Here is a 25,791-nt window from a genome sequence, read left to right as displayed (position 1 = left end):
TATTGGGTACCAGGTTATTTCCAGATCTTGGCTTTTGTCAGTAGCACTGCAGTGAACATAAGGGTATGCAATATGAATTCTTTTTGAATTCATATTTGTGTTTTGAAGTAGAAGCCAAGGAGTGAAGTGGCTGGGGCATAAAGAGATTCATCTTTAAATTCTCCAAGGATTGACTTTAATATAACAGCAATATAGGAGACGAAATTTTGTTTTATTTTTGTTGTGTTTTTGGGCCACATCCAGCGGTGCAGAGGGCGGACTTCTAGCTCTGCACTCAAGGATCACTCCTGGTGGACTCAGGGGACTATACGTGGTGCCAGGGATCAAACCCCAGGTTGTCTGGGTACAAGGCAAATGCCCTACCCACTATGCTATGGCTCCAGCCCTACTGAAATTCACTTACAAAGATATGAGGGGAGAGAAAAGAAGTGTGTTCAAGAGAGAACACGGGCTTCTCCTGATTGGAAATGGACAAGCAAAGAAACACACAGTACAGACAAGCAAGCGAGATACATGGTCAAGGGAGAACGTAGGCTTAAAGAGCAAGCCTTTTGTTTTATTTTAAATAAACAAATAGGAAAAAGTACAAAATCTTAATGCTAAATCCTTAATATATATTAAAAATGTTTTAGACTCACTGGAATACTTTTGATTTTGTTAAAGAAAGTATAAAATATTGAATTCTACATTTTTAAACACTATTATTTTAAGAATCAGTTGTCTCTTCATACCATCAGCATATTTTCAGTACTTCCATATATCTTAAATAGTATGTTTCTAAAAAGTCTTGAGGGCTGAAAAATAAATAGAAAAAAAAGTAAATAGCTGTTCCCATTTTTTAAGTTGGAAAAAACCTATAAAATGTGACATCCCAACATTTAGATTATATCCATAATATTAAGTATATTTTCACTAACTTTATAATAATATGCAGATTATTTAATTTCTTTTATTTTTTCAAAGGATTTGCTTCTTTGTGTTTCTTAATTAAAGGAGATATGTTTCTGCTCGGGGATCACTTGCAGTTTTTTTCCAGCGCCCATGGAAACTAAGCATTTGCCTCTAGCCTCTTATTGCCAAGGCCCCTCCAGTCATCTCGGCGATCTTACTGGACAGAACCTGAGCTAGGAGCCCATTGGCTGCCCCATGGAACACACACATATAAACTTCCTATAAGAATAAATGTTTACTTTCTTTGTAAACTCTGTGGGCAAATCCAACCTAGAGAAATAGTCTCTCCTGCCACTACTTGTCCCCTTAGCGCTCCCTGAGCAGCGGGCAGACTGTCCTCTGTGCTCGTTACCTACAGACTCTCCGAGGATCACACAGAATATTGGCAACTTGCAAAACAGTCTACCTTTCAGACAGCTCCTCACTTCCTCCTCTGTGAATGTATTACTCGAGGCACATGCGTAAGTGGGATTGCAAAATATTTGTTAGTGACGGACTTATTCTACTCAGCATAATGTACCCAACATTCACGCTGTGGTTGTTGTTGGAATTTTCTTCTACATGTCACATTCATCCACTGGAGCACTGAGCACTGAGCTGCCGCCTTCTGGCTATTGAGAGCTCCTCAAAACCCAGGCACACAAAAGGTTTTCTAGGTATCCTGCTTTCAGTTCTCTTGAATATGTATCACAAAGTGAATGGCTGCATAATTTACACGTCTTTGTTTGGGAGCCCAATCCTGGCAGTGCTCAGAGGCTACTTCCAGCTCCATGCTCGGATACTCCTCCTGTGGTGCTCGGGTTATCTCCTACATGCAGAGCATGCACTCTGGAATTTTCCTGGGAACTGTTTGTTTCTGTAGTGTATTTACCAGTTATCGCTCCAGACAGTGCTACAGTGCTACCCTTCAACCTGTTGTGCACAAAGGCCCTAACGAGTGGCCACCCTGATTGGAAAGAGTGATTTCATCAGGGCCCTGATTTACATGTATTTACTTCATTATTAATGAAGCCAAACATCTTTTTATGTTTGTTGCCATTTACATATTTTCTCTAGTAAATTCCTTTGTCCATTTTTTAAAAAGTGACTGGGCATTATATTAAAAAAAGTTTTTTTGTCATTAACCTACAAATTAAAGAAAACAGAGCACTATGGCTTTGAAACAAGAAGTATCCTTAACCCCAATGGCCAAGTAAATGAAAGTAAAGATAAACAAATGGGGTTATATCAAACTAAGGAGCTTTTATACCCCACCGCACCCTCCCCCAAAAGAGGATGGGGCCAAATGATAGTACAGCAGGTCGGGTGCTTGCCTTGCTTGCGGCCAACCCAGGTTTGGTTTCTGCCCCCGATATGGTCCCTGAGCCTGCCAGGAGTGATCCTTGAGAACACAGCTAGGAGCAAGCCCTGAACACTACCAGGTATGACCTAGAACCTATATATTTGCTTGTGTGTATACATTACCAAATTGCATAGGAGACGTTTTGCCAATTTATACCTTCACCAATTCCATGACACTCAATCATCTTTTTGTACAACTTAGTTTATGTTTTCAATGTGAAGGAATGCTTATTTATTTTTTTTTTTTTTGCGTCACACCCGGTGATGCACAGGGGTTACTCCTGGTTCTACACTCAGGAATTACTCCTGGCGGTGCTCAGGGGACCATATGGGATGCTGGGATTCAAACCCAGGTCGGCCGCGTGCAAGGCAAACGCCCTACCTGCTGTGCTATCGCTCCAGCCCCTGAAGGAATACTTTTAACCCTAAATAAAGTAGATTAACTCGAATTTAGATAACAATTTTTTTTTTCTTTTTGGGTCATACCTGACGATGCACAGGGGTTACTTACTTCTGGCTCTGCACTCAGGAATTACCCCTGGCTGTGCTCAGGAGACCATATGGGATGCTGGGAATTGAACTCAGGTCAGCCATGTGCAAGGCAAATGCTCTACTCGCTATGCTATTGCTCCAGCCCCTAGATAACAATTTTAAGAAACAGCACCTAGTGGGCTAGCCCCTGGGCACCACCAAGTGTGGCCCCCAAACAAAGAAATAAACAAGAACAATACCTAGTAATTTATTATATTAAGGACCATTAGAGCTAATACAGACTGCATTATAAGCACCAACAAAGCCTAGTTAAGAAAATCAGGGGCTGGAGAGATAGTATGTACAGTTGGTAAGGCACTTGATTTGCATGTGATTGATCTGGGTTTGACCCCTGCATTCCATATACTCCATATGGTCCCCTGAGCACTGCCCGAATTCCTAAGAGCCAGGAAGAGTAACCCCTGAACAATACCAGATATGGACAAAACCAAACAATGGAAAATCAGGCATCTGGGGCCAGAGAATAGTACAGTTGGTAGGGTGTTTGCCTCGCACTCAGCCAACACAGTTTTTATCCCTGACATTCCATATGACTCCCTGAGTACCGCCAGGAGTAATTCTTTAGTGCAGAGCCTGGAGTAATCCCTGAGTACCACTAGGGATGCTCCCCCCTCCCCAAAGACAGAAAAAAGCAGATATATTTCCCAAATTTTACCTTGTGTAGTAGTCTGGTACCAATTTCAGCATAGACATTAATAATAAAACTTCTTTGGTTTTCCTCCTTGGGGTCTTCCCAATTTTTTTTCCATGTCTTTTTTCATTTTATTAGCCTTAAATCTCTCAGCCATAGACACAAGATCCTCTGGAATAATCTGAAACCAATAAGTGTGCTACTGAGATTAAGTTTTTCCTTTCTGAACAACAAATGCTTAATAATATGCTAACGTGCGTCTAAATTAGTTCAAGTCAGAGAAGATCCAACAATTAAGGATCCAACATTAAGAATCCAACATTTCTATGACATCTTTCATAGAAATGTTTACCCTTGCATATTAACTCTTAATTTACCTTAAAACTATAGAACTAAACTGATCTTATAAACATTCACGGAAGGCTGGAGAGATAGAAATGTGGGTAAGGCCTTTCATCTGGCTGACTCTGGCTCTATCCCAGATTCAGGGCTTGCTCCTAGCTGTGTTCTCAAGGATCACTCCTGGCAGGCTCAGGGACCATATCGGGGGCAGAAACCAAACCTGGGTTGGCCGCAAGCAAGGCAAGCACCCGACCTGCTGTACTATCACTTGGCCCCATCCTCTTTTGGGGGAGGGTGCGGTGGGGTATAGTCTCCCAAGCCCTGCCAGGAGGGTACCTGAGCAGAGCCAGGAGTAAGCCCTGAGGACTACCAGGTATGTCCAAAAAAACAAACAAATCAACCCACCCATCTTGGAGACTGGAGATGTTGCTTCCATGACAGAACACTTGTCTTCTATGTTTGAGGCCCTGGATTTGGTCCTAACACCTCAAAAACCAAACCAAATCATCCAGATGGCTAGTAGATAGCTTGATGGAGTGCATGCTTTGTGTGTAGGAGTCCAAGGTTTCAGCCCTGGCCCTGCGTGGTTGCCAGCCCACCACTGGGAACTACCCCTGAGCACTGAGCCAGGTGTAGCTCTCAAGAATTACTGGGTGTGGCCCAAACCCCTTACCCTCCCACATACATACATAAAAACCCCTTAAGAAAAAGCCCCATTGGGGCTGGGGCAATAGCACAGCAGGTAGGGCGTTTGCCTTACATGCGGCCGACCTGGGTTCGAATCCCAGCATCCCATATGGTCCCCTGAGCACCACCAGGAATAATTCCTGAGTTCAGAGCCAGGAGTAACCCTTGTGCACCGCCAGGTGTGACCCCCTCCAAAAGAGAAAAGAAAAGAAAAAGCCCCATTGTTATACTACATCCACCCCTCCGCCACCCCATCACTTGTGCAGCACTTCTACTGTTTCCCAGTCCCCTTCTCAAGCCTTACCCAGTTCCACCTTCTCTAAGGTTCTTTTTATGCCAAACATGTTCCTCTGCTGCAGGGGATCCCAAACTTATTTTTTAAGGAGGGAAGGGAAAAATATTCTGGGGCGAGATAGGCAGTACAGTGTGTACAGTGTTTGCAATGCATGTGGCTGACCCGGGTTCGATCCCTGGCACTACATATGGTCCCCCAAGCCTCACCACAAGTGGTCCCTGAGCACTGCTGGTGTGACCACAAAACAAAACAAAAATATATAAAATTTTTAAAAATGTTTCAGTGCCTCCCTGGAAATCTTCCTTAAGTGAACAAAATACCCTTGAAATTGTACCAGCAGCTACGACTGTCCCCCTGCATCATCATTCTGGTGGTGATGATGGGGGGAGGGAGGCAACAGTGTCCACTTTGGGAAGGACTGCCCTGAGGGAATTCTTACCATATTCCTTCTACAGCCCATCCCCACCCCTATTCCACTAATTCCTTCCCCAGGGAGCCAGTTAGGTTAGGTCCCCTGATTATCTGGCGCAAGCAATTACCTAATTACATAGGTAGGCTCTTTATCTCTGACGTTACACTCACCACCTCTTACAACATGCTCATTGTTTAATATTTCTTTCCTGGTAAGGAGTAAACCCTAGTACCTCAATTACATAAAAACGATGGTATGTAGTAGAAAAAGTTGTCGAGGTAATAGTCCAGTGAGCTGCATATTCTCACCTGGTTTGCTCTTTCCAGAATATTAATTAATTCATTGGCAACCCTCCAGTCATTTCTGGTGATCAGGGTAATTGACACCCCAGTCCTCCTTTAAGACAGATGAAGAACATGGAATTAGATTTATAATGTATTCATAATTAAGTCAGCAAAAAAACTAAATAATAATGTCAGCTGGAGAGGCTGAGGCTAGGCTCAAGTGGTGGAACCCAAACGCCCTGGGTTCAATCCCAGCATCGCTGGGTAGGAGCCTGGTAGCTCTTGGGCATTGTGGCGAATGGCACCACAACCAAAGAGGAAAAAAAAGCAGCGGTAAAAACCCTGACTAGCACAAATATAGGTTGTATATTAGGGCAGCATCATTCAGACAGCAAATTGGATGTTAATCTATCTGGTTTTCATACTGTTTTGAGGCTACATCCAGTGGTGCTCAGAGATCATTTCTAGTGCTAGGGATCAAACAAGGGTCTGCCGAATGCAAGGCAAGTGCCTCAATCCCTGCACTATCTCTTTGGACCATTGGTAGTATGTTTGTTTTTAATTAAAAAAATTGTATTCTATTTCTCTGGAGGGTTTTGAGAGGAATGTGGCATGGTAGAATGTTTTAAACTGCCTATTAGATGAGTTTTATGACAGTATAACTCTTGGTGGGAGAAAGCTTCTTTTACACATGCCAACTTGAGTAACAGTAATTACTGGGCACAGCTCTGTATTGTGATTGTGGAGAGAAAGCACCTCTTACTTGCAGCTAATCATTGATATGGTGGAGTTGAGACCAGGTCACTTGGCTAGGGATTAAGCAATAAAAGAGGTACTGAGGATGGAGACCAGAGTGACAGTACAGCAGGCAGGGTGCAGTCATGCATGTGGTTGACCTGACTTCGATCCCCGGCATCCCATATGGTGCCTCCAAGCACAGCCAGGAGTAATTCCTGAGTGCAGACCAGAAGGAACCCCTAAGTATCACTGGATGTGGCCCAAACATCAAAAAAAAAAAAGATATCACATCCCTAGATTTATAGGCAAAAGACAACAAAAGGGTGGTGGTGGTGGGGAGGAGCCATTAAGACAGTACAGGATTAAGAGCTGCCTTGCATGTAGTAGACCCCAGTGAGCCCTGAGCATCACAGGGTGTGGCAACCTCAATGTTTTCCATGACAGTGGGTCTCCCAGGTGGTGCTCGTGACGCCTGAAGGCCACTTAGCAATTCTCAACTAACTGGGGACAACCAGGAACACAAAGGTGGTGCTTGGGACCCCCAGGGACTACATGGGGTGCTGGAGACAAAACCAATACGGTAGCTCTGTGGTCTCCCAAAACATGATTTTAGTCACGAATAGCTGAGGGCTGGAATGTGGAGCCAGGCTTGGCTTCTTTCATGAATGGACTATGAATGGACTTACCCAGCTCTTCCAGTGCGCCCTACTCTGTGTATATATTCTTCAATATTCCGAGGAAAATCATAATTGTAGACATGTGTGACATCATGGACATCGAGACCTCGAGATGCTAAGTCAGTAGCTATCAGTATTCTTACTTTTCCTTAAGAGTAAAGCCAAATGAATAGACATCTAGCATAATACCAGCCCAAGACTACATTAAACATGTATTTTCCCCCAATACTTCATCAGATAAACCGTTACAAAGCAATATAATAGTAAAACATAGTAAAGCATTAAACAGCTTACAAGGAGTAAAAATGGGAAAGGAATTTTTATTGTCTAAATTAAGTTTGCAACACCATGATTTAGCAGATGGTCCCTGAAAAATCAGCTAAACCATATCAATATATCAGTATATATACATATATATAATTTCCCACTACAAATTATTATCTTGATATTGAGGTTTAAATAGTAGCTTTCTGAATTGGATAGCTGGTTTTAGTAAAAGTATAGTTTTAGAACCTACAAGTTGAGGATAGATTTTAGAAATTAGTCATTGAACAATTTTTAAGCTGCAACCAATATTACTGCATAAATGTACCTGTTTTAAAGTTTTCTAATGCTCTTTCTCGATCACTCTGTTCTCTGTTTCCATGCAAAGACTCTACTGATATATGTCGGAGAACCAGGTCACTTGATAAGTGATCAGCACTGAGCGAAAGATAAAAGACAATGATCTTAAGTGCTTACTACTAATACCATCAACTCATTAGTTTTAATTACTTTTTGCAACAGTTTGAAATAACATACTCTAAGATACACCCCTATCTGAAATTCATATACAAACAGAAATGATGCTAAACAAATCAATCTGACTGACGATTAAGGATGTATAATTAAATGAAACACTTACACGGCTTTTCTGCTGACAAACACAATGACTTTATCTTTGGGAGACATGCTCTCTAAGAAAGTCTGGATATGAGATCGTTTCTCTTCTTCTGTTGTGACAATTACATTCTGTTTCACGGTACTTACAGCCTAATAGATTCAAAGGTCAGAGTAGGTCAACACTGAGAGGTAAACAGGCTCAAAACCAATCTTATTTCCATCATTTCCATCACTGGTTAGTCATTCGATAGGCGCTACTAGGCAAGTCCTTGCAGAATTATGTTTTCATGCAGGGCTTATATCTCAGCCTTTCATTGTTTATTATTCATCTAAGCTAAATCGGGAACTCCTGAATGTTTGGCAGTGTGTGGGAAGCAAATGGTTACTGCTGTAGAAAAAGAAATAACCTCTATGTGAGACAGAGTTTGGGAAGCCCAGTATGATGAAATCTGGGATACAGCTCTGGCAATAAAGATAATCATCATGCAAGTTTTCTTTTTTTTTCTTTTTGGGTCACACCCCAGCGATGCACAGGGGTTACTCCTGGCTCATGCACTCAAACTACTCCTGGCAGTGTTGGGGGACCATAGGGATGCTGGGAATCAAACCTGGGTCGGTCGCAGGCAAGGCAAATGCCCTACCCACTGTGCTATCGCTCCAGCCCTTCATCATGCAAGTTTTCATTCCATGAGTATGAAACAATTTGTTGCTGATTTTGAGCCACATCCAGTGGTATTCAGGGGCTGCTCCCAGTTCTGTGCTCAGGCGTTATTCCAGGCAGTGCTGGGGGACCACATGGTGCCAGGATCAAACCCAGGCCTCCCAAGTTGCAAAACAGTCATTCAGCCCCTGGGCTATCTCTCCAGTCCCTATCCTGACAGCTTAAAGCAAATTTTCAAATGTCATCTGTACCATTTCCCCCCATATTGGTACCATTTTTTGATCCAGCTAAGATACAGATATTAAGAGCATTCTACAAAAGAAATAAGCACTTTCCAGCCTTATCTGAAACTGCCAAGAAAACACTGAGCTTAGGCAAAGCAATTATTAGTGATTAAACAAAAGCTCAGTTGGGGGCTGGGGAGACAGTACAGTGAGTGGGGCTCTTGCCTTCCACATGGCTGACCTGGGTTCGGTCCCCAGCATCCCAAATGGTTCCTTGAGCCCACCAGGTGACCCTTGGGTGCAGAGCCAAGAGGAACTCCTGAACACCACTTGGGTATAGGCCTCCCCACGAAGAAAAGAAACAAAAGAAAAGAAAAGCTGAGCTCTCTCATTAACTACTGATTGAAAGTCCAGTTTGTTGTTGCTGTTCCCGGGGGAGTACACATCCAGCAGTGCCTGGGGGTGGGGGTGCACAAATTCAGGTCCCCACACATATAAGGTCTGGATGTGCGCTACCATTTGAGCCATAAGCCCAGTCTGATATTCATTAGTAAGGGAAAATCCAGAGAACTTCATAGAGGAGAAGAGATGTAACATAAAGCCCAGAGTAAGCCCTGAGCCCTGTGGCCCCACCTTCCAAAACATAAATACTCAGAACATTTATTTACATTAAAGAAAATCAAACTAATAACAGATTAATAGTATTTTAAGAATGTTGAATTTTTTTAGACACATACAAAATTATGGGTCAAATTATATGGATTTAGAATTTGCTGTGAAGTGGAGTAGGCAGAAGAGACATGCAAGACTTTGAAAAATAATTAGAATTTCTATGCTTAAGTACTTTCACAATAGTATTTTTAAAAAGGCTTACTACTAGATCCAAAGTCCCAACGTATACAATCATTGGCTCTTTTAAATAAGATTGTGCAAGCCGACGGACAGCATAGGGCCAAGTTGCACTAGAAGTAAAACAAGATACACAAACATTAAGAATATATCACATTACTGGCAGAATGTCCTGGCCAGGCTGTCTTTACGGGGGCATGTCGGAGGGGGACAAGTTGAGTTTTCCTCCCCAGCCCAAGCAGCACCCCGGCAGCCAAAAACCTCCAGAACCCAACCACCACCATGCTCAAGGCAGCAGGCTTGGACAAACTTCACCCAAGAGGGAACAGGCAGAAAAATCCAGATATGCGGGATCTGTGACTGAGATCTCTAAGCCTGCTTGGATCGGAACTGAGCCTCTTCCTCCCACCTCCCCAGTTTTCCAGTAGCTTGGCAGTCACATCCACAACTGTCCCCACACCATGTAATCTCATCAATGGCCAAGACTTCACAGATAATGTGTTTCACAAAGAACTGCTCAACTGTAATTAAGCTACTAGATCACTGTATCACTGTTGTCCCGTTGCTCATCGATTTGCTCAAGTGGGTACCAGTAACATCTCCATTCATCCCTGTCGTGTCAGGGGAATGAGGCCCATTATTGTTACTGTTTTAGCATATTGAATACACCACAGGTAGCTTACCGGGCTCTGCCGTGCAAGCTACTAGAAGAAAACCTTAATTTAATAAATAGATTTACAAACCAAAGATGAAGGAGACATCAGTTCTAATCTATGGGAAGGCAAAGCAAATTAAATATTAGATTAGTTCTTTTTACCTTTATATTAAAAGACTAAGAACAGGGAAATAGTATAGCAGGTAGAGTGCTTGCCTTGCATGTGGTCACCCCAGGTTCAATTCACATGATCATGATCTAATCACTGCCAGGAGTAGGCCCTAAGCACGCTGGGGTGGGACCTCCCCCGACCCTCCAAAAAAAATCCTGAAAATTTTTTTTCCGACATCACCAATAAGCAAAACCATGTGTTTATGCCAAATAAAACATTTTAAGTGTACTGATAACAGGATAGATAAGTGCAAATGTTTCTCTAGCATTACATATTACGAAACTAACATGAGCTGTAATTGTACCAATGAGTTCAATGGATAAGGTACTTGTTTTGCACACAGCTGACCGGATTTGACACTGTCTATGGTCTCCTTGTACCACAAGCGACCCCTTAGCACAGAGCAAGGAGTATGCCCTGAGCACTGCCAAGGTGTGCCCCCCCCAAAAAAAATAACAGGAAAGGAAACACATAGTAATTATAGTAAAATTCAACTTCACTTTTTTTTAAACAACATCAAAAAAACAAAGTGATGAATTTAATATATTTCCTCAATTATATGCTATTTATTTAATGTTAATGACACAAAATGTTTAAGCCCAGGAAAAACTGATGCATTCATCAATCTGCATTCAGTTTTATCTTGGGCAAAAAAATACTTATCAAACATTGAAATCTTAGGACAGGTAAACAGTTATTCAAAGTGATACATGAAACACTGCAATTTAGCAACCTAAGTATATTTTTGTAGAAAGATATGTTACTTAGGAAACCCAATGGTCACTGTTTCACTGTTGTACTAAGTTGGTAAGCTACATGATGACATGCTAAGGATGTCAAATATACTTTCAAATATTGTTTGAAAATCGTTTGACAGAAAGACCAAAAACAAATTCTAGGCTTAGCAACCTCGAATGGCCCTGGGTTCTCATCCTCAGCACACCATCACTGCCTGCCCCCCAGACCCCTCGCCCGCCCCACACACAGACAAAAAGGCGCGTTCAGATAATATGGCTATAGATGCTATTTTATAGATTGGCAATTATTCAATACCCACCTTGTCATAACTGTCTGCCTATCTGGGCGCACGTCTAATAAAATCTTCATTATCTGAGGTTCAAATCCCATATCCAACATCTTGTCAGCTTCATCTAAAACCTGCATTGAAATGATTTTGATTAGATTAGCTGCTGATAAGGCATGTGATCTCTAAAAATCTACTATCAAGAGACTGAAAATTGGGGCTGGAGTGATAGCACAGCGGGTAGGGCATTTGCCTTGCACGCAGCCAACCCGGGTTCGATTCCCAGCATCCCATATGGTCCCCTGAGCACCACCAGGAGTAATTCCTGAGTGCATGATCCAGGAGTAACCCCTGTGCATCTGCCGGGTGTGACCCAAAAGACCAAAAAAAAAAAAGAGAGAGAGAGAGACTGAAAAATCATTTTTTAAAATAAGAACAACCAATTTTCCAGGGGAAAGTAAATCACGTTATTTTGGCTTTTAACCCAGACTGACTTTAAGTTCACCAGCAGTTTCTAAATCTAGTTAATAAAAGACTTCTAAATTTCTAAAATATCCACCTGGATTTAATTTTAGTTTTTGTACTTTGATCTGAATTTCCAATGTTTATCTAAAAAAGTTAAAATATAATTATCTTTAAAGTCTTTACCATATGACAGAGTGGAGCCTCAGAGTACACGGGCTAAAATTCTTGCCTTGTATGTGCCCAATCCCTAGTTTAATGCTGGCACTGCACATGGTCCCATGAGCACCGCCAGAGGTCACTCCTGAGCACAGAGCCAGGAAAAGCCCCAGAGCACCACTGGGTATGGTCTCAGAAACAAAAGCAAATCAGGGAAATGTTCCTAGGATTTAAAACCATTATGAAATGGACAGCTTTTCCTCCTAATATCCCAAATCCCTATTTCATAATTACCAAGTAGGTCACGCTTTTCAGATTGACAAAGTTATTCATCTGAAGATCATTCAATCTTCCAGGAGTTGCAATAATGATATCTACACCTTTTGTCAGGCCTTGGATTTGTCCATCCCTATCTCCACCACCATATACACAAACACTTAAAAAAAAAAAGAGGTACACATTTAGGTAAGGAATATGGCATCACAATTCAAAATCTACACACACCAACATAAGCATCTAGGTAGGATATAACAAAATAAGAGGTATATGGAGCTTTAAGAAATCTAATGCCTTTGGATGAAGACTGTGGGTTTAAGGCTTTTGTGTTGCGTGCAGTGGACCCTGGTTTACCCCCACACACCAGGAATGGCCAAAGAGTTAGGAATAACCCTGAGCACCACAAGCTGTGCCGTCTCCCAACCAAAAACCAAAGCCTCTGATAGTAATTGTCCCTAAGAACTCTCCACAGCCACCAACCTTCAATGGCTATCCTAAAGAGTCACGTTTGTATTTGATAACTCCATGCTCTAGCCACAGATGATATGGATCATGGGTAATAATTTGCTCAGGCTGAGCAAGTTAGGTTCTAAAAATGTGTAAAAATATGAAGAAAATAATGTGCATAAAGCTATAAATGACTGTGCTGATACAGATTGACTACAAAGAAATTACTTACCTTCTAAGACCTTTATATGTATACTTAGAACACTCAGCTTCGACTTGAAGAGCCAATTCTCTAGTGGGTGTAAGGACTAACATACCAGGTCCATTCCTTTTATCTCTAGGTCTTTAGAGAGACACAATATTAGAGTATTTATCTCAGATACATTGTACACTTTTTCAGTGCTGTCAAGGTTTGTCACAATAAGTGTCAAAGTCACATACATTCACACAGAAAGTGGGGAGATGAAGAAAACATCTAAATAAAAATAATTCGAAATCCAAATCCAAGGCTTTTCACTCAATGTATCAAACATTCTTTCAGAGAATGGAATATTGTATTGAGTGTGCAATAATTTAGACAGTTTGCTTCCAATGTTATACTAAGTAAGGCTCTTGTGTAGATACTACAATGGCTTCCAATTTTTTTTTTCTCAGCACAGACTTTTACCAGTAGAGTGCACATGTCCATATTTGGGATTCAATATTACTACCATGTGACTAATACAATAGAAGAAACTTAACTGCACTTTATATATCTATTAAACCCTTATGAAGAGAACCCAGACAAAAATTCTTACATTGGTTGAGAGTCCAAGTGAATGAATCCAGGCATTAAGTATGACAATGTCTTTCCTGTTCCGGTTTGGGCTACTCCTATAAGATCTATTCCTTGCAGAACTATTGGCCATGCCTGCGACTGAAACAAAATAAATATTAAAATAATTTTGTCAAGTGTCCACCTCTGCAATCCCAGTCCACCAATCCCAAACTTCTTTCAACAAACATTTGGGCGCTTGTCACTGTGATGCAACAGGGCCCGGGCAAGTGATCAGACACAATTGTTTCCTGGAGCTTACACTTCTAACATTGTTTTTTGATATTGTTTTTGGAAGGGAAAAAAAGTCAGTGAAATATTGGAATTTAAGGTAACAAACCTGAATTGGCGTTGGCTTTCGGAAGCCTGCCTTTTTAATGTTTTCCATAACTTCAGGATAACATTGAAAGGCATCCTCAAATTTACAAGTAGGATTGGGTATTGGACGTTTATCACCATCTTTTAAATCATCACACATTACATTATAATTTTCCTTCCTTTAAGAAAAATAGAACAGAAATTAGTGGCTTTGATCACCTTACTCTGCAAGCAAGATTTTTTTCCTGAATTAACTCAGGTCATACCTAGAAATTAAACAGCAACATATTAAAATCAGAGGGTAACATCGCAGCAAAATATAGTAACTAGGGCTGGAGAGATAGCACAGGAGGTAAGGCACTTGCCTTGCATACAGCTGACCTTGGTTAGAATTCCCAGCATTGGGGCTAGAGCGATAGCACAGTGGGTAGGGCATTTGCCTTGCACACGGTCAACCTGGGTTCGATTCCCAGCATCCCATATGGTCCCCTGAGCACCACCAGGGGTAATTCCTGAGTGCAGAACCAGGAGTAACCCTTGTGCTGGGTGTGACCCAAAAAGCAAAAAAAAAAAAAAAAAAGAATTCCCAGCATTATGAATGATCCCCCAAGCACCTCCAGGAGTTATCCCTGAACACAGTGCTGAGAGTAAGCCCTAAGCAACCCCAATGTCACCCCAACCCCCTTCCCCCACCCCATATATATATGTGTGTGTGTGTGTATATATATATATGTGTGTGTGTGTGTGTGTGTGTATATATATATGTATGTGTGTGTATATGGAAAAATTTGAGTCCATCTTTTACTCATCTGAATAGTGGCATAAAGAAAAAAAAATTAAATATATTTATATTTAATATAAGAATGGGTCAATGAAAGATTATGAACAGGTTAAGGATAAACCTGAGAAAGCAGAAAGCTTAATGGGCTGAGTACACACAAAGCTGCTACACAGGCATGAAGCAGGGGTTTGATACCTGGCACTGGCTAGTATAGTACCCCAGTACAGAGCTGCAAATAGCATCCAAACATAGTAGAGAGTGGGGTCCTTTTCAAAAACATAGAACCTGAGGGTTGGAGAGATCATTTCATGGGCTGGAGAACTTGCTCTGCATGCAGGAGGTCCAGGTTTGATCCCGAATGCTGAGAGCTGCCAAGAGCAATCTCCAAACGCTGACCTGGGAGGAGCCTCACAGCACGGCCAGGTGTGACAAAAAAACAAAACCAAAGAACAGAACCTGAACATTACACGCTTCATAATTAAAAGTGATTTGACAAATACCTGAGGGCCTGCCTGTGTTCAACACATATTACCTGAATTAATGCTCAACAATCCAAATGAGAAATAGAAATTTCTCATTTGATAGGTGAAATAAAAAATTACTTTTCAGGGTAGGGGTGTTGTTTGCGAGTTGCTCCTGGCAATGCTCAGGGGACCATGTCATGCCGGGTGATTGAACTGGGAATCGTCACATGTAAGGAAAGCTCTCTGGTCCAAGATTAGTTTATTTTCCAAAATTTATGTTTCAGGTTGAAGAGCTTATTCAATGTGTTGGAGGCTAATGCTTTACATGAGGGTGCTCAGGTTTGATCCCCAGCATCATACTGTACACTGAGCACCACTCAGGGAAAACCTCTTGAAAGAAGAAATACAAATGGCCAAAAAGCATATGAAAAATGCTCTGTATCATTAATCATCAGGGAAGTGCAAATCAAAACAACAGTGAGATATCATCTCATGCCAAGGAGACTGGCACTCATCAAAAAGAACACGAACAATCAGTGTTGGTGAAGATGTGAAGAAAAGAGGACCTTCATTAACTGATGGGGGGAATGTTAAGTGGTCCAGCCTTTCTGGAAGACAATATGTACATTCCTTACAAAAAAAAAAACCCTAGGAATTGAGCTTCCATATGACCCAGCAATTCCACTCTTGGGAATAAACCCTAAGGGCTCAAAAACACAATTAGAAAAGACATCTGTACTCCTGTGTTCACTGCAGCACTATATAAGCCCAAATATGGAAACCACCCAAATGCCCATGTACAGATAAATGAATAAAAAAGTTATAGTATACCTACACAATGGGATACTACATAGTCTTAAGAAAGTCATGCAATTTGCTGCAACATGGGTAGATCTGGAGAGTAGCATGTTGCGTGAAATCAGCTAGAGAGGAACATATTCAGAATGATCTCTCTCATATGATATAAAGATATAAAGAAACCTCATAAGTATCAAATGCTCAATGGCAATAAAATGGCAAGGGGACAAGGGTGAGGGAGATGTTAGGGAAGGGAACACTAGGGCAATAGGAGGGGAAAATGCCTGCCACAGAGGCAGGCTGAGGGGGCTGGGGGTGGGAGGGAAACTGGGGACATTGGTGGGTGGTAGTGGGCACTGGTGAAGGGATTGGTGCTAGAACAATATACACCTGAAACTCAATCACTAAATCACAATTTCTAATTCACTGTGATTCAGTTTTAAAAAGCTAAAAAAGTCTGTGCTCTATCCCAATACAAAATAAAGAGTGCTTTCTGATTTTAAAGAGACATTATTATTATTTAGACTTTGAGGTCACACCCAGCAGTATGCGGGGGTTCTTCCCATATTCCTGGCTTCTTACCCAGGAATGACCCCTGGTGGTACTCAGGGGACGGTATGTGGTGCTAGAAATTCAAAAAGGCGATGAAGTCCCATGCAAGGAAAGTGCTTATCTCCAGTACTTTCTCTTTGGACCTCTGAAGAGACTTTAATGGGAAACAAAAAAAGTTGCCACTGGGATCTTTACTTCCAATAAGAATTAAAGAATAATTATTTTAATCTTCAGGTATCAGATTTTATTATTTTCAACAGTTGGAGAAATAAATGTCTGACCTTGCTGTGAACTAGTAAGATGTGTCTATTGTGTATCTTTAAATTAAAAACTCATTTCTAGATAGTAAGACAATGATTGATGGAGATGATAAATGATCACTCTGGACAAGAACTGTGTGCTGAAAGTGGGTAAAGATATATACATGATCATGATTACCTCTTAGTACATATAATGCAAATCTAATGGAGGAAGGGAGAGGAAAAGAGAGAGAGCAGGAAAGAGAGGGAGAGAGGGAGAGAAAGGGGAGAAAGAGAGGGAGGGAAGGAAGGGAGGGAGTGGGAGAGAGAGAGAGAAGGGGAGAGAGAGAGAAAATAGAGAGCAAAAGAGAGAGAAAGTGCCTGCCATGGAGGCAGGCTGGGGGGGGCAGGTGGGGAAGGTGATGAGAGGAAAACTAGGAAAACTGATGATGGGAAATGTACCCTGGTGAAGAGATGGGTATTGAAACATTGTATGACTAAAACCCAATCATGAACAACCTAGTAACTGTGAAGAAACAGAAAGAAAGGTAAAAAATGATCCTTTCCAGGGCTGGAGAGATAACAGTGGGTAGGGCACTTACCTTGTATGCAGTTGACCTGGGTTTGATCCTCGGCATCCCATATGGTACCCTGAGCACCACAAGGAGTAGTTCCTGAGTGCATACCCAGGTGTAAACCCTGAGCATCACTGGTGTGGCCCCAAAATCAACAAAAATCTTTTAAAATAAAAATACATAAATAAAACTTGTTTCCTAAACTTGGAGCCAAGGATAGCACAGGGAATAAGGTTAGACCTTGTCCTGCATGTGCTGACCCCATTCTATTCCTGGCACCACAGGGTCCCCCAGCACCACTGGGAGCAAACCCCAGCGACAGAGCCAAGTGTGTCCCCAGCACATTTGGGAGTGGCCCAACCCTCCCCTCCCCCAACACCACCACCAAACTCATTTCCTCAATTATATGAGACATTTTATGGGGGGGATCAAGGGCAATTTATTCAAAATCAAAACAAGCCACAGGAATGAGAGTGACAGTTTTAACAGAAAAGCACACATATTAAAATTGCTGGGGAAAGGCAGTGGCAGAAGCTATGTTTCATATACATAGAAAATGCTGACCTCAATGATTTATTTCCAACCTTTTAAAACAGCATTTCAATTCAACACTCTTTTTTGTTTTTTTGTTTTGTTCTGTTTTATTTTGGAGCCACATCCAGTGGTGCTTAGGGCTCACTCCTGGCTCTGCTCAGGGCTCACTCCTGGTGGGCTTGGGGGAACCACATGGGGTTCAGGGACCAAACCTGGGTCAGCTGTATGCAAGGCAAGTGCCTTACCTGCCCGCCCCTGTACTATCTTTCCAGGTCCTCAATTCATCACTCTTAAACCAAGTTACTCATTTCTTGTTACGAAGGCTAAACCGTATAAGTGTTCAACAGTTATCAGTCAACAGCTATGACTCTACCACCACAAATGGAAACCATTTTCCCTTCTTTGTTGATTTACAGGTAACAATGCTCAAAAATCAGCAGAATATAGGATGCAAACAGATTTTCATTTAAACCTGTATAGTTTTCAAATGCAGTTATCTCATCACTCTCTAATGAGCTAACAAGAAACTATATAAAAACACAAAGTAATAAAATTACCAACCTCCAATCCTCTATTTGTCCTTGTGACATTGAACGTGTGGTTTTTGACTCTGTGTAAAAGTTTTTCTTAATGGGAGGTAAATCTGAGACAAAGATGAAAATTCAAACTTCGATAATGATAATTTACATTTCATTGACACTCAGAGTGACAGAACTCAACCAAAATACACACTAAGTTCATCATGTAAGATACAGTTTTAGACAGTTCTACACTTTGCCAGTCAGGCTTATGACTATCTTTTAGAGATAGCTTTTAATTTTATTTTTCTGCAACATTTTCCCTAAAGAGAATTTTATTTACTTATTCATTTTGGAGGCTACATCTGGCAGTGCTCAGGGATTATGGCTGGCTTTGTTCTAGGGGACAGCATGCATCCCTGGAACTTGAACCAGGGCTATGGAAGTAGTTGCATGCAAGGCAAGTGCCTTACCTCCTGTATTGTTTCTTTGGCTCCCAAAAGAGATTCTTAAGTTTCAAAAAGAAGAACCATGGCAGGGAAATGGCTCAAAGAGCTGCAATGCTGCTTTGCAGGAGGAGCACCGAGCTCAGAGTAGCCCCTGAGGATCACTGGGGTGTGACCCACACAAGAAAGAAAGAGGGGGGAGGGGGAGGGAGAGGGAGAGAGAGAGAGAGAGAGAGAGAGAGAGAGAGAGAGAGAGAGAGAGAGAGAGAGAGAATGAGAGAACATGCTCTACAAAACACAGAATATCTCATTTTATTTTTTCTTTGAAAGTATATTTCCTTATTGTTAGAGAAATAACTTTTTTTTTTCTTTTTGGGTCACACCTGGCAATGCACAGGGGTTACTCCTGGCTCTGCACTCAGGAATTACTCCTGGCAGTGCTTGGGGGACCATATGGGATGCTGGGAATCAAACCCCAGTTGGCCGCGTGCGAGGCAAATGCCCTACCAGCTGTGCTATCACTCCAGCCACAAGGGGAAATAACTTTTTTCTACCTTCTGATGTTTCTCTTGTCTTCTTTGTCCCCAACTTTATTTTTTGAGGGAGGGCACACTTGTCAGTGCTCAGGGGTGACTTCAGGTCATGGAGATGCCTGGGTCTATCTCACTGGCCCTTCTTCCTCTAAATGCTGGGGATCAGCTCATGCATGGCATGTGTTCCCTCACTGAGCTTCAGTGCAGTTCTTGCTTCATTTTTTGCTCTATATTAGAGGTACTCAAGTTTTACTCCTGGCTCTGTATTCAGAAGTCACTCCCAGTGTGGCCCAGAGGACCATATATGGTGCTGGGGGATGAACCAGGGTTGACTATGTCAAGGCAATCACCTTGTCTACTGTACTATCTCTCGGACCCCCATTTCTTTCTAATTGTCCATTATACCTAGTACAAACTCAATCCTTTTTCTCCACCCCAACACAAATCCTCTCAGTGCATATTTTCACAAGATGGTCCTTTATCTCCCAAAATACTTATTTTGTCCTTGTCAGGACACAACAAGATCAACAGTTGCTTAGTCACTGCAATGATGTTAACAACTTATGGCTGGCAGATTTATTCCCTTCATATTCCCCTTGAGCCTGGTTTTCTATTTCACTAAACTTTTGCAGCAAGCTTTGTCTTTACCAAAAATGAAACAAATTTAATTTTAAACTTTCTACTTAAAGCATTTATCACAGCACAAACAATCCAGGTACTGTTATTTCTTAGTAACAAGTCTTCCTAAAAGTTTCAAATTTTACTATGATTTTCATGTAGATATATCGCTAACTATAGCAGACCTTTAAAAAATGATAAAAATCCTCAAATGGGGTGTCAGTAAAAAAAATTCAATGAGGAGAAATCCCAGTAACATATAAATGTCATGTAACATGTTACATAATGTGTGTTAGAATTAAACACTCACCTGCCCACTTTTTTTTTTCCCACTTCACAGCATCTTCTCGAATTTGATCCCAGTCTATCAGTGGCTGGTCCTCTGTCACAGCACTTTCCTCTGCCCTCATGTCTCTTCCAACAGAAGGTTGTAATGTAACAAGATCTGCTAAAACGTTTTACCCAATTTGTTTGAAAACAAAGCACAGCAGTCAAAATTCTTAAAACCATTTACTATAACTAGACATAGCCAATTAATCAGAATTACTATAACTAACAATACCCAAAATACAAAATTAAGGGCTTTACTAAATGTATGAGTGTGCCACAATCAATTTGGGGAGTACTGAACCCTCAGATGTGAGCCTCACAACTAAAGGGTGAGCCCCCTGCCCCAACAGGTGTGTTCAGAGCCCCTCCCCCCCTCAACAACAATAGGAAGCCAAGGGAAGGAGGTGAAGGGGAGAGGGAAGGAAAAGGTAGGAAGGGGGATAATGAAAACTTAGGGCTTTAGTACTATAGTTGCAAAACAATTCTGGTCGTAGACTTTATCATCAGTTACTATAAATTTATGAAATGGGAAGTATTTTTTTAACTTGTTAAAAGAAAGGAAAACAGCATGAGATCTTAAGGTCTGTGAACAAATTCACATACACCACTTCATCTCCATAAACTACTTGGCTTAACCAGGGAGGTTAAGTAAATATTTAATTTGAAGGAAAAAATATCATGGGATTTCATAAGGAAAAATCCTTAACAGGTTAGAGTTAACAGTAGCGAGTGAATGCTTTATTAGGAAACTTAACTATGGCTTATGACACTGAACAAAACTAGAACTGTCACATGCCCAATTCAATCAGCTTAATCAATGGCTGAACAAATAGCAGTATTCAGACATTAATTAAAATAAAAAGCTAGATCTAGGGGGCTGGGGCAATAGCACAGCGGGTAGGGCGTTTGCATTGCACCCGGCCGACCCGGGTTCAAATCCCAGCATCCCATATGGTCCCCTGAGCACCGCCAGGGGTAATTCCTGAGTGCAAAGCCAGGAGTAATCCCTGTGCATCGCCAGGCGTGACCCAAAAAAAGCAAAAAAAAAAAAAAAAAAAAAAAAAAAGCTAGATCTATAGCAGTGGTAGGCAAAACTTACCAATTTTAGGTTCTGAATGATAATTCTCTTGTTTTTTAACAAGATTATCTATCACTGCTTTTGCTTTTGTCTGCATTGCCTTGCTGCCAAAAATTTTGACTTCAGCTCCAGGATATCCTTTTGTTATCTATAAGGTGATGATATATAAGGGGAAAATAGTGAGATTAATGTCTCATCCCCAACCCTCTCCCAGCAGTCAACTGCAAATAATATAAAATAAATGTAATGTTGCTATTGATCAGCCTTGAACGTTCTAGTTGATCAAGCAGATTGCTACTTATATTCACTCTGAGACTGACCTGGTTAGATCAGGGGAGGAGCAGGACAGTTTAAACTTTATAACTGCTGTGACTAGGAAGTAGATCCACCAAATAATGTGCTAAGCTGTTTATCTCATTATGTATTTTGAGGCTGACTTCTCTTACCTGTAAAATCGTCACTTGTTTGGGCTAGATCTTTCAGAATTGTTAAAGGGATAGTGGATAGGATTAATATGTGTAAATAACAGCTACCTGAACTTATAAAAAATTTTAACTCGAGGGATGGTACACTTACTACACATGTGTAGTATAAGTGACCCTATAAAAAGGCAGACAGGGTATATGGAGAATAGGAATGACAAGTGTCCCCATCTTCATTATTATTTTAACACTATAACCACTGGTGTTGGGGGCTACTCCTGGCTCTCTTCCCGCTCATGACCAGCTCAATGCTTGGGGATAGTGTGATGCTGGGCACTAAATCTAGGCATACTATCTTCAAAGCATTTGCTGGAACTCTTAAGCTATTTTTTGATTTATTTATCCTGGTTTTGGAGTCATACTCAATGGTGCTCAGCGAGCTCTCTGGTAGTACTTGGAGGCCCATGTGGTGCTGAATCAAACCTCATGCTCTCCAGCCTTTTGGGCCATATGTCTGATCCTTTTCTTTAAATTTCTATAGTAAGTCAGTCATTGAATAGAAGGGAGACAGAAATGACCTATGCTTTCTTTTTTCCTTTTCTTTTTGGTGGGGAGGGGGCACACCCGGTGATGCTCAGGGATTACTCCTGGCTCTACGCTTAGGAATGCCTCAGGGAACCATATGGGATGCTGGGGATCGAACACAGGTCAGCCATGTGCATAGCAAACACCCTACCCATTGTGGTCTCTCCTCAGCCCTATGAACTATGCTTCTTATGCACACAAATCACTTACCTGTATTTTGGTGTTTGTTGTACTCTGAATATCTCGTATTTTTGACCCACCACGACCTGTTTTTTTTTTTAAAAAAAAAAAAAGTAACCTTTTAGTTTTTGGGTCACACTGAATGGTCCTCAGGGCTTACTCTTGGCTCTGTGCTCAGGGAGCTGTATGTGCTGACAGGTCAGCCACATGCACGGCAAGCACCTTATCCACTGTACTATCTCTCCAGCCCATAAAACAAGGTCATTTAAAAGAGGGGGGAAAAAAAACAAGTTGAAATCAGGAAAATTTACCTAACTCGTTTAAAGAATCATCTCAGTTCTTCCTTAAATCGAGAGAGAGAGGAGAGGAGGAGAGAGAAAGAGAGAGCGAGCGAGCGAGCGAGCGAGCGAGCGAGAGAGAGAGAGAGAGAGAGAGAGAGAGAGAGAGAGAGAGCGAGAGCGAGAGCGACGCTTAATCAGGCTTTGAAAGCATGCATGGCCTGCATTCCACCTTAGATGCTGCATGTTCTCTCAAGTACCACCAGGTGTGACCCCCCAAAAAAAGAAAAAAGCTCCTAGGTTCCAGTTTGAACCAAGAGAATAAAGAGTTTTCTTTCCCAAATTTTGGTGGGTGCTAAGTGGCTCCTTTTTTCTATAGGTCAATGCTAAGGATTTATCATGATTCCAAGCAAAATAAACTGCATCCCAAATATTGGTAAGGATGTGAAGAAAATGGAATCCTTGCACACCACAACTCAGCAACAACAACAAAATGCAGTTAGAAATGGTCAAAGGTTCCAAATAAGTATTTCTCCAAAGACATACAAATGTTTCTAAATATATCTCTTCTAAATATATCTCTTCTAATCTTCTAAACATATATGTGTGTATATAAAATATAATACATATATGATGTTAAATATACCACAGAAATACAAAGCAAAACCACAGTGAGATATCCTCACCTACTCAAATGACCATCATGAAAACACACAAACAGTAGAAGTGTTGGTGAGGATGCACACTGTAGGAGTGTAAATAGGTGCAGTCACTATGAAAATAAGATTTCTCAAAAAATTAAAGCCTTGTCCTATTTTTCTATTACTGTGCATTATTCCAGAGGAACTGAAATAAAGTCTCTCAACATGATATTTGCATTCCCTTGTCTTTGCAGCATTACTCATCAACCACAGTATTATCAGATGATTGGAACATATAATATACGCACAACAGAAATGTTCTGACTTAAAAAAGGAACTCCTCACCATGACAATGACAGTTGGAAATGACCACCCTGGACAAGAACTGGGTACTGAAAGGAAAGGTGTTATGCATGATAATCCTTCAATAATGATGTTGCAAACCATAGTGCCTAAAAGAAAAAAAAAACGGGGGGAGGTAGAGAAAAAGAAGTGTCTGCCATAGAGACAGACTGGGGGACAGGGGAAATCTGGGACACTGGTGGCAGGGAATGTACAGTGGTGAAGGGATGGGTGTTGAAACATTGTATGACTGAAACCCAATCATGAACAACTATGCAACTGTGTACCTCATGGTGATTTAAAAAAAAAAAAAAGGAAATCCTGCCATTTTTTTGTACCATACGGATGAATTTGGATGACACTATACTGACGGAAATAAGCAAATCATTAAAAATAATCATTCTATCTCTATGAAGTATCTAATGTAATCCAACTGAAACACAGAATAGTGGTTATCAGAGGGAAATGGGGAGTAGTTCAAAGTGTAGTTCAGGTAAAGCAAGAAAAAAACATTCTCTTAAACTATTATACAATGTTGCTCTCTCAGTTGATGCTGTATCATAGACTGTAGGTTTATAATTAAGTTTAAATCTGTTCAATTTCTTTACTATAAAAAAAAGCAAATTATTAGCTCCTATACCTAATGGACAAAATGACAAAATGTAGGATTTTTCCTCAGACATTTTAACAATAAATGGGGCACATCTACATTCTATTAACAATAAGTGCTTTTCAGTAATGAAAATTTAAAGTTCATGATGTAGTAAAAAAAAAAAAGGTTTTTTTTTGGTTTGCTTGTTTTGCAGGTAAAGAAGAAATAAAGTTGGGGCCAGAGTGATAGTACAGTGGGTAAGGCATTTCCCTTGCATGCCTCTGACCCAGGTTCCATCTCTGACATCCCATATGGTTCCCGGAACACTGCCAGGAGTAATTCCTGAGCTCAGAACCAGGTGTAACCCCTGAGCACTTGTCTGGTGTGACTCCAAAGGCAAAAATTTTTTTTTTTAAATAATGAAAGAGTCAAAGTTAAACTACGTGCAAGATAGCCGGTTGTTCTGCGCAGTCCTGTAACAAGCTACCTAGCTAAAGGCTTGAAATGGTGCTCAGATGGATTTCAGCCTGGCGCTCCTGTTCATCTGAGGAAGCTGTCAAAAGCTTTGCTCTACAATGTAATCGCTCTCTCAGGCATCTTCCCCATGGAACAGCGAACGGCGTACTGAAAACGAACACCAGCAGGTACTAGGAAAAGCAACGGGGAGAGACCTGAATCCCTTTCGCGGGCTGGCGGCCGCCCGGAGGCCAGGTGAGCGGAGCCCAGGCCCAGGCTCCTCCCGGACCCCACCCATTCTCCTTCCACACCCCGCACCGCTCACTCTTTCTCTGACTCTCACCAATCACTGCGCCAACCCAATCGTTCTTCAATTCAAAGCAGAGCGGCGGTTCCTGGGGACTAGCGGCCGCGGGCTGCTGGGGGCTGGGGGGCTCCCGCCAGCCGCCACCTCTGCCCTCCCTACGGCCCCCACGACCTCTTCGATTCGACTCCTCCGCCGGTCTCCTCTCCGGGGCGCGGGGCACCGTCGAACTTCGCCTGGAAGCAACGACACAGGGGGAGGCGTTGGCGCCGGTTTCCTGCTTAGACATGGCTCCGTGGACGCCACGCCCGACCTAGCCCAGGCTCTGCACCGCCGACTCTGCCGGCGAGAGCGGGTCTACTAGGACCGCCACGCAGCCGCTACTTCGGGAGCGCGCGCGAGGCTGGCCCCGCCCTCCCCGCCTGGCCACACACCACCATTGGTGGGCAAGAGGTCGTGGGCGGGCCCCTCGCGCTTGGACCAATCTACTCTCGCAATACCACAAGCATGCCTTGAACAACAGTTCAATGCGCCTCAGGCAGAGGCGCCGCAGGTTCTTTTTGAGGACTGGGGCTTCATACTGGGTCCCTCACCTGCCTAAACACTTGCTCCGTGGACTTCACACCTCAGTGGTTTGTAAAATGTTTTTGTTTTTGCTCTATATCCTTGGGT

The 25,791-nt window shown here is 41.9% G+C and overlaps 1 protein-coding gene across 1 annotated transcript; it reads right to left on the bottom strand.

Annotated features, from left to right (window-relative positions):
* Positions 1-693: 693 nt before the first annotated feature.
* On the bottom strand, positions 694-25,408 carry DDX43 (DEAD-box helicase 43). Its single transcript, XM_004605903.2, has 17 exons — positions 25,159-25,408; positions 22,537-22,592; positions 21,341-21,467; positions 20,222-20,356; positions 18,358-18,439; positions 13,876-14,032; positions 13,519-13,637; positions 12,954-13,064; positions 12,293-12,434; positions 11,411-11,511; positions 9,552-9,639; positions 7,815-7,942; positions 7,503-7,612; positions 6,920-7,058; positions 5,520-5,607; positions 3,500-3,656; positions 694-794 (listed from the first exon to the last, which is right to left on the bottom strand). Exons 1-16 carry the CDS (start codon positions 25,406-25,408, stop codon positions 3,537-3,539), a joined length of 1,953 nt encoding a protein of 650 aa, XP_004605960.2. The 3' UTR covers positions 694-794; positions 3,500-3,536.
* Positions 25,409-25,791: the final 383 nt, after the last annotated feature.

This window comes from Sorex araneus, chromosome 4, assembly GCF_027595985.1.
Source record: "Sorex araneus isolate mSorAra2 chromosome 4, mSorAra2.pri, whole genome shotgun sequence".
NCBI classification, from domain to species: domain Eukaryota; kingdom Metazoa; phylum Chordata; class Mammalia; order Eulipotyphla; family Soricidae; genus Sorex; species Sorex araneus.
The sequence above is the reverse complement of the archived record's forward strand: the minus strand, read 5'-3'. Positions and strand labels throughout refer to the sequence as shown.

Coding starts and splice junctions, on each gene's coding strand:
- DDX43 (XM_004605903.2), bottom strand. CDS start 25,408: ATGTCTAAGCAGGAAACCGGCGCCAACGCCTCCCCCTGTGTCGTTGCT. Junction 18,440..20,221: donor GGAAAAAAAAAAGTGGGCAG/GTGAGTGTTTAA, acceptor TCTTTGTCTCAG/ATTTACCTCCCATTAAGAAA. Junction 14,033..18,357: donor GGACAAATAGAGGATTGGAG/GTTGGTAATTTT, acceptor TTTTTCTTAAAG/GAAGGAAAATTATAATGTAA.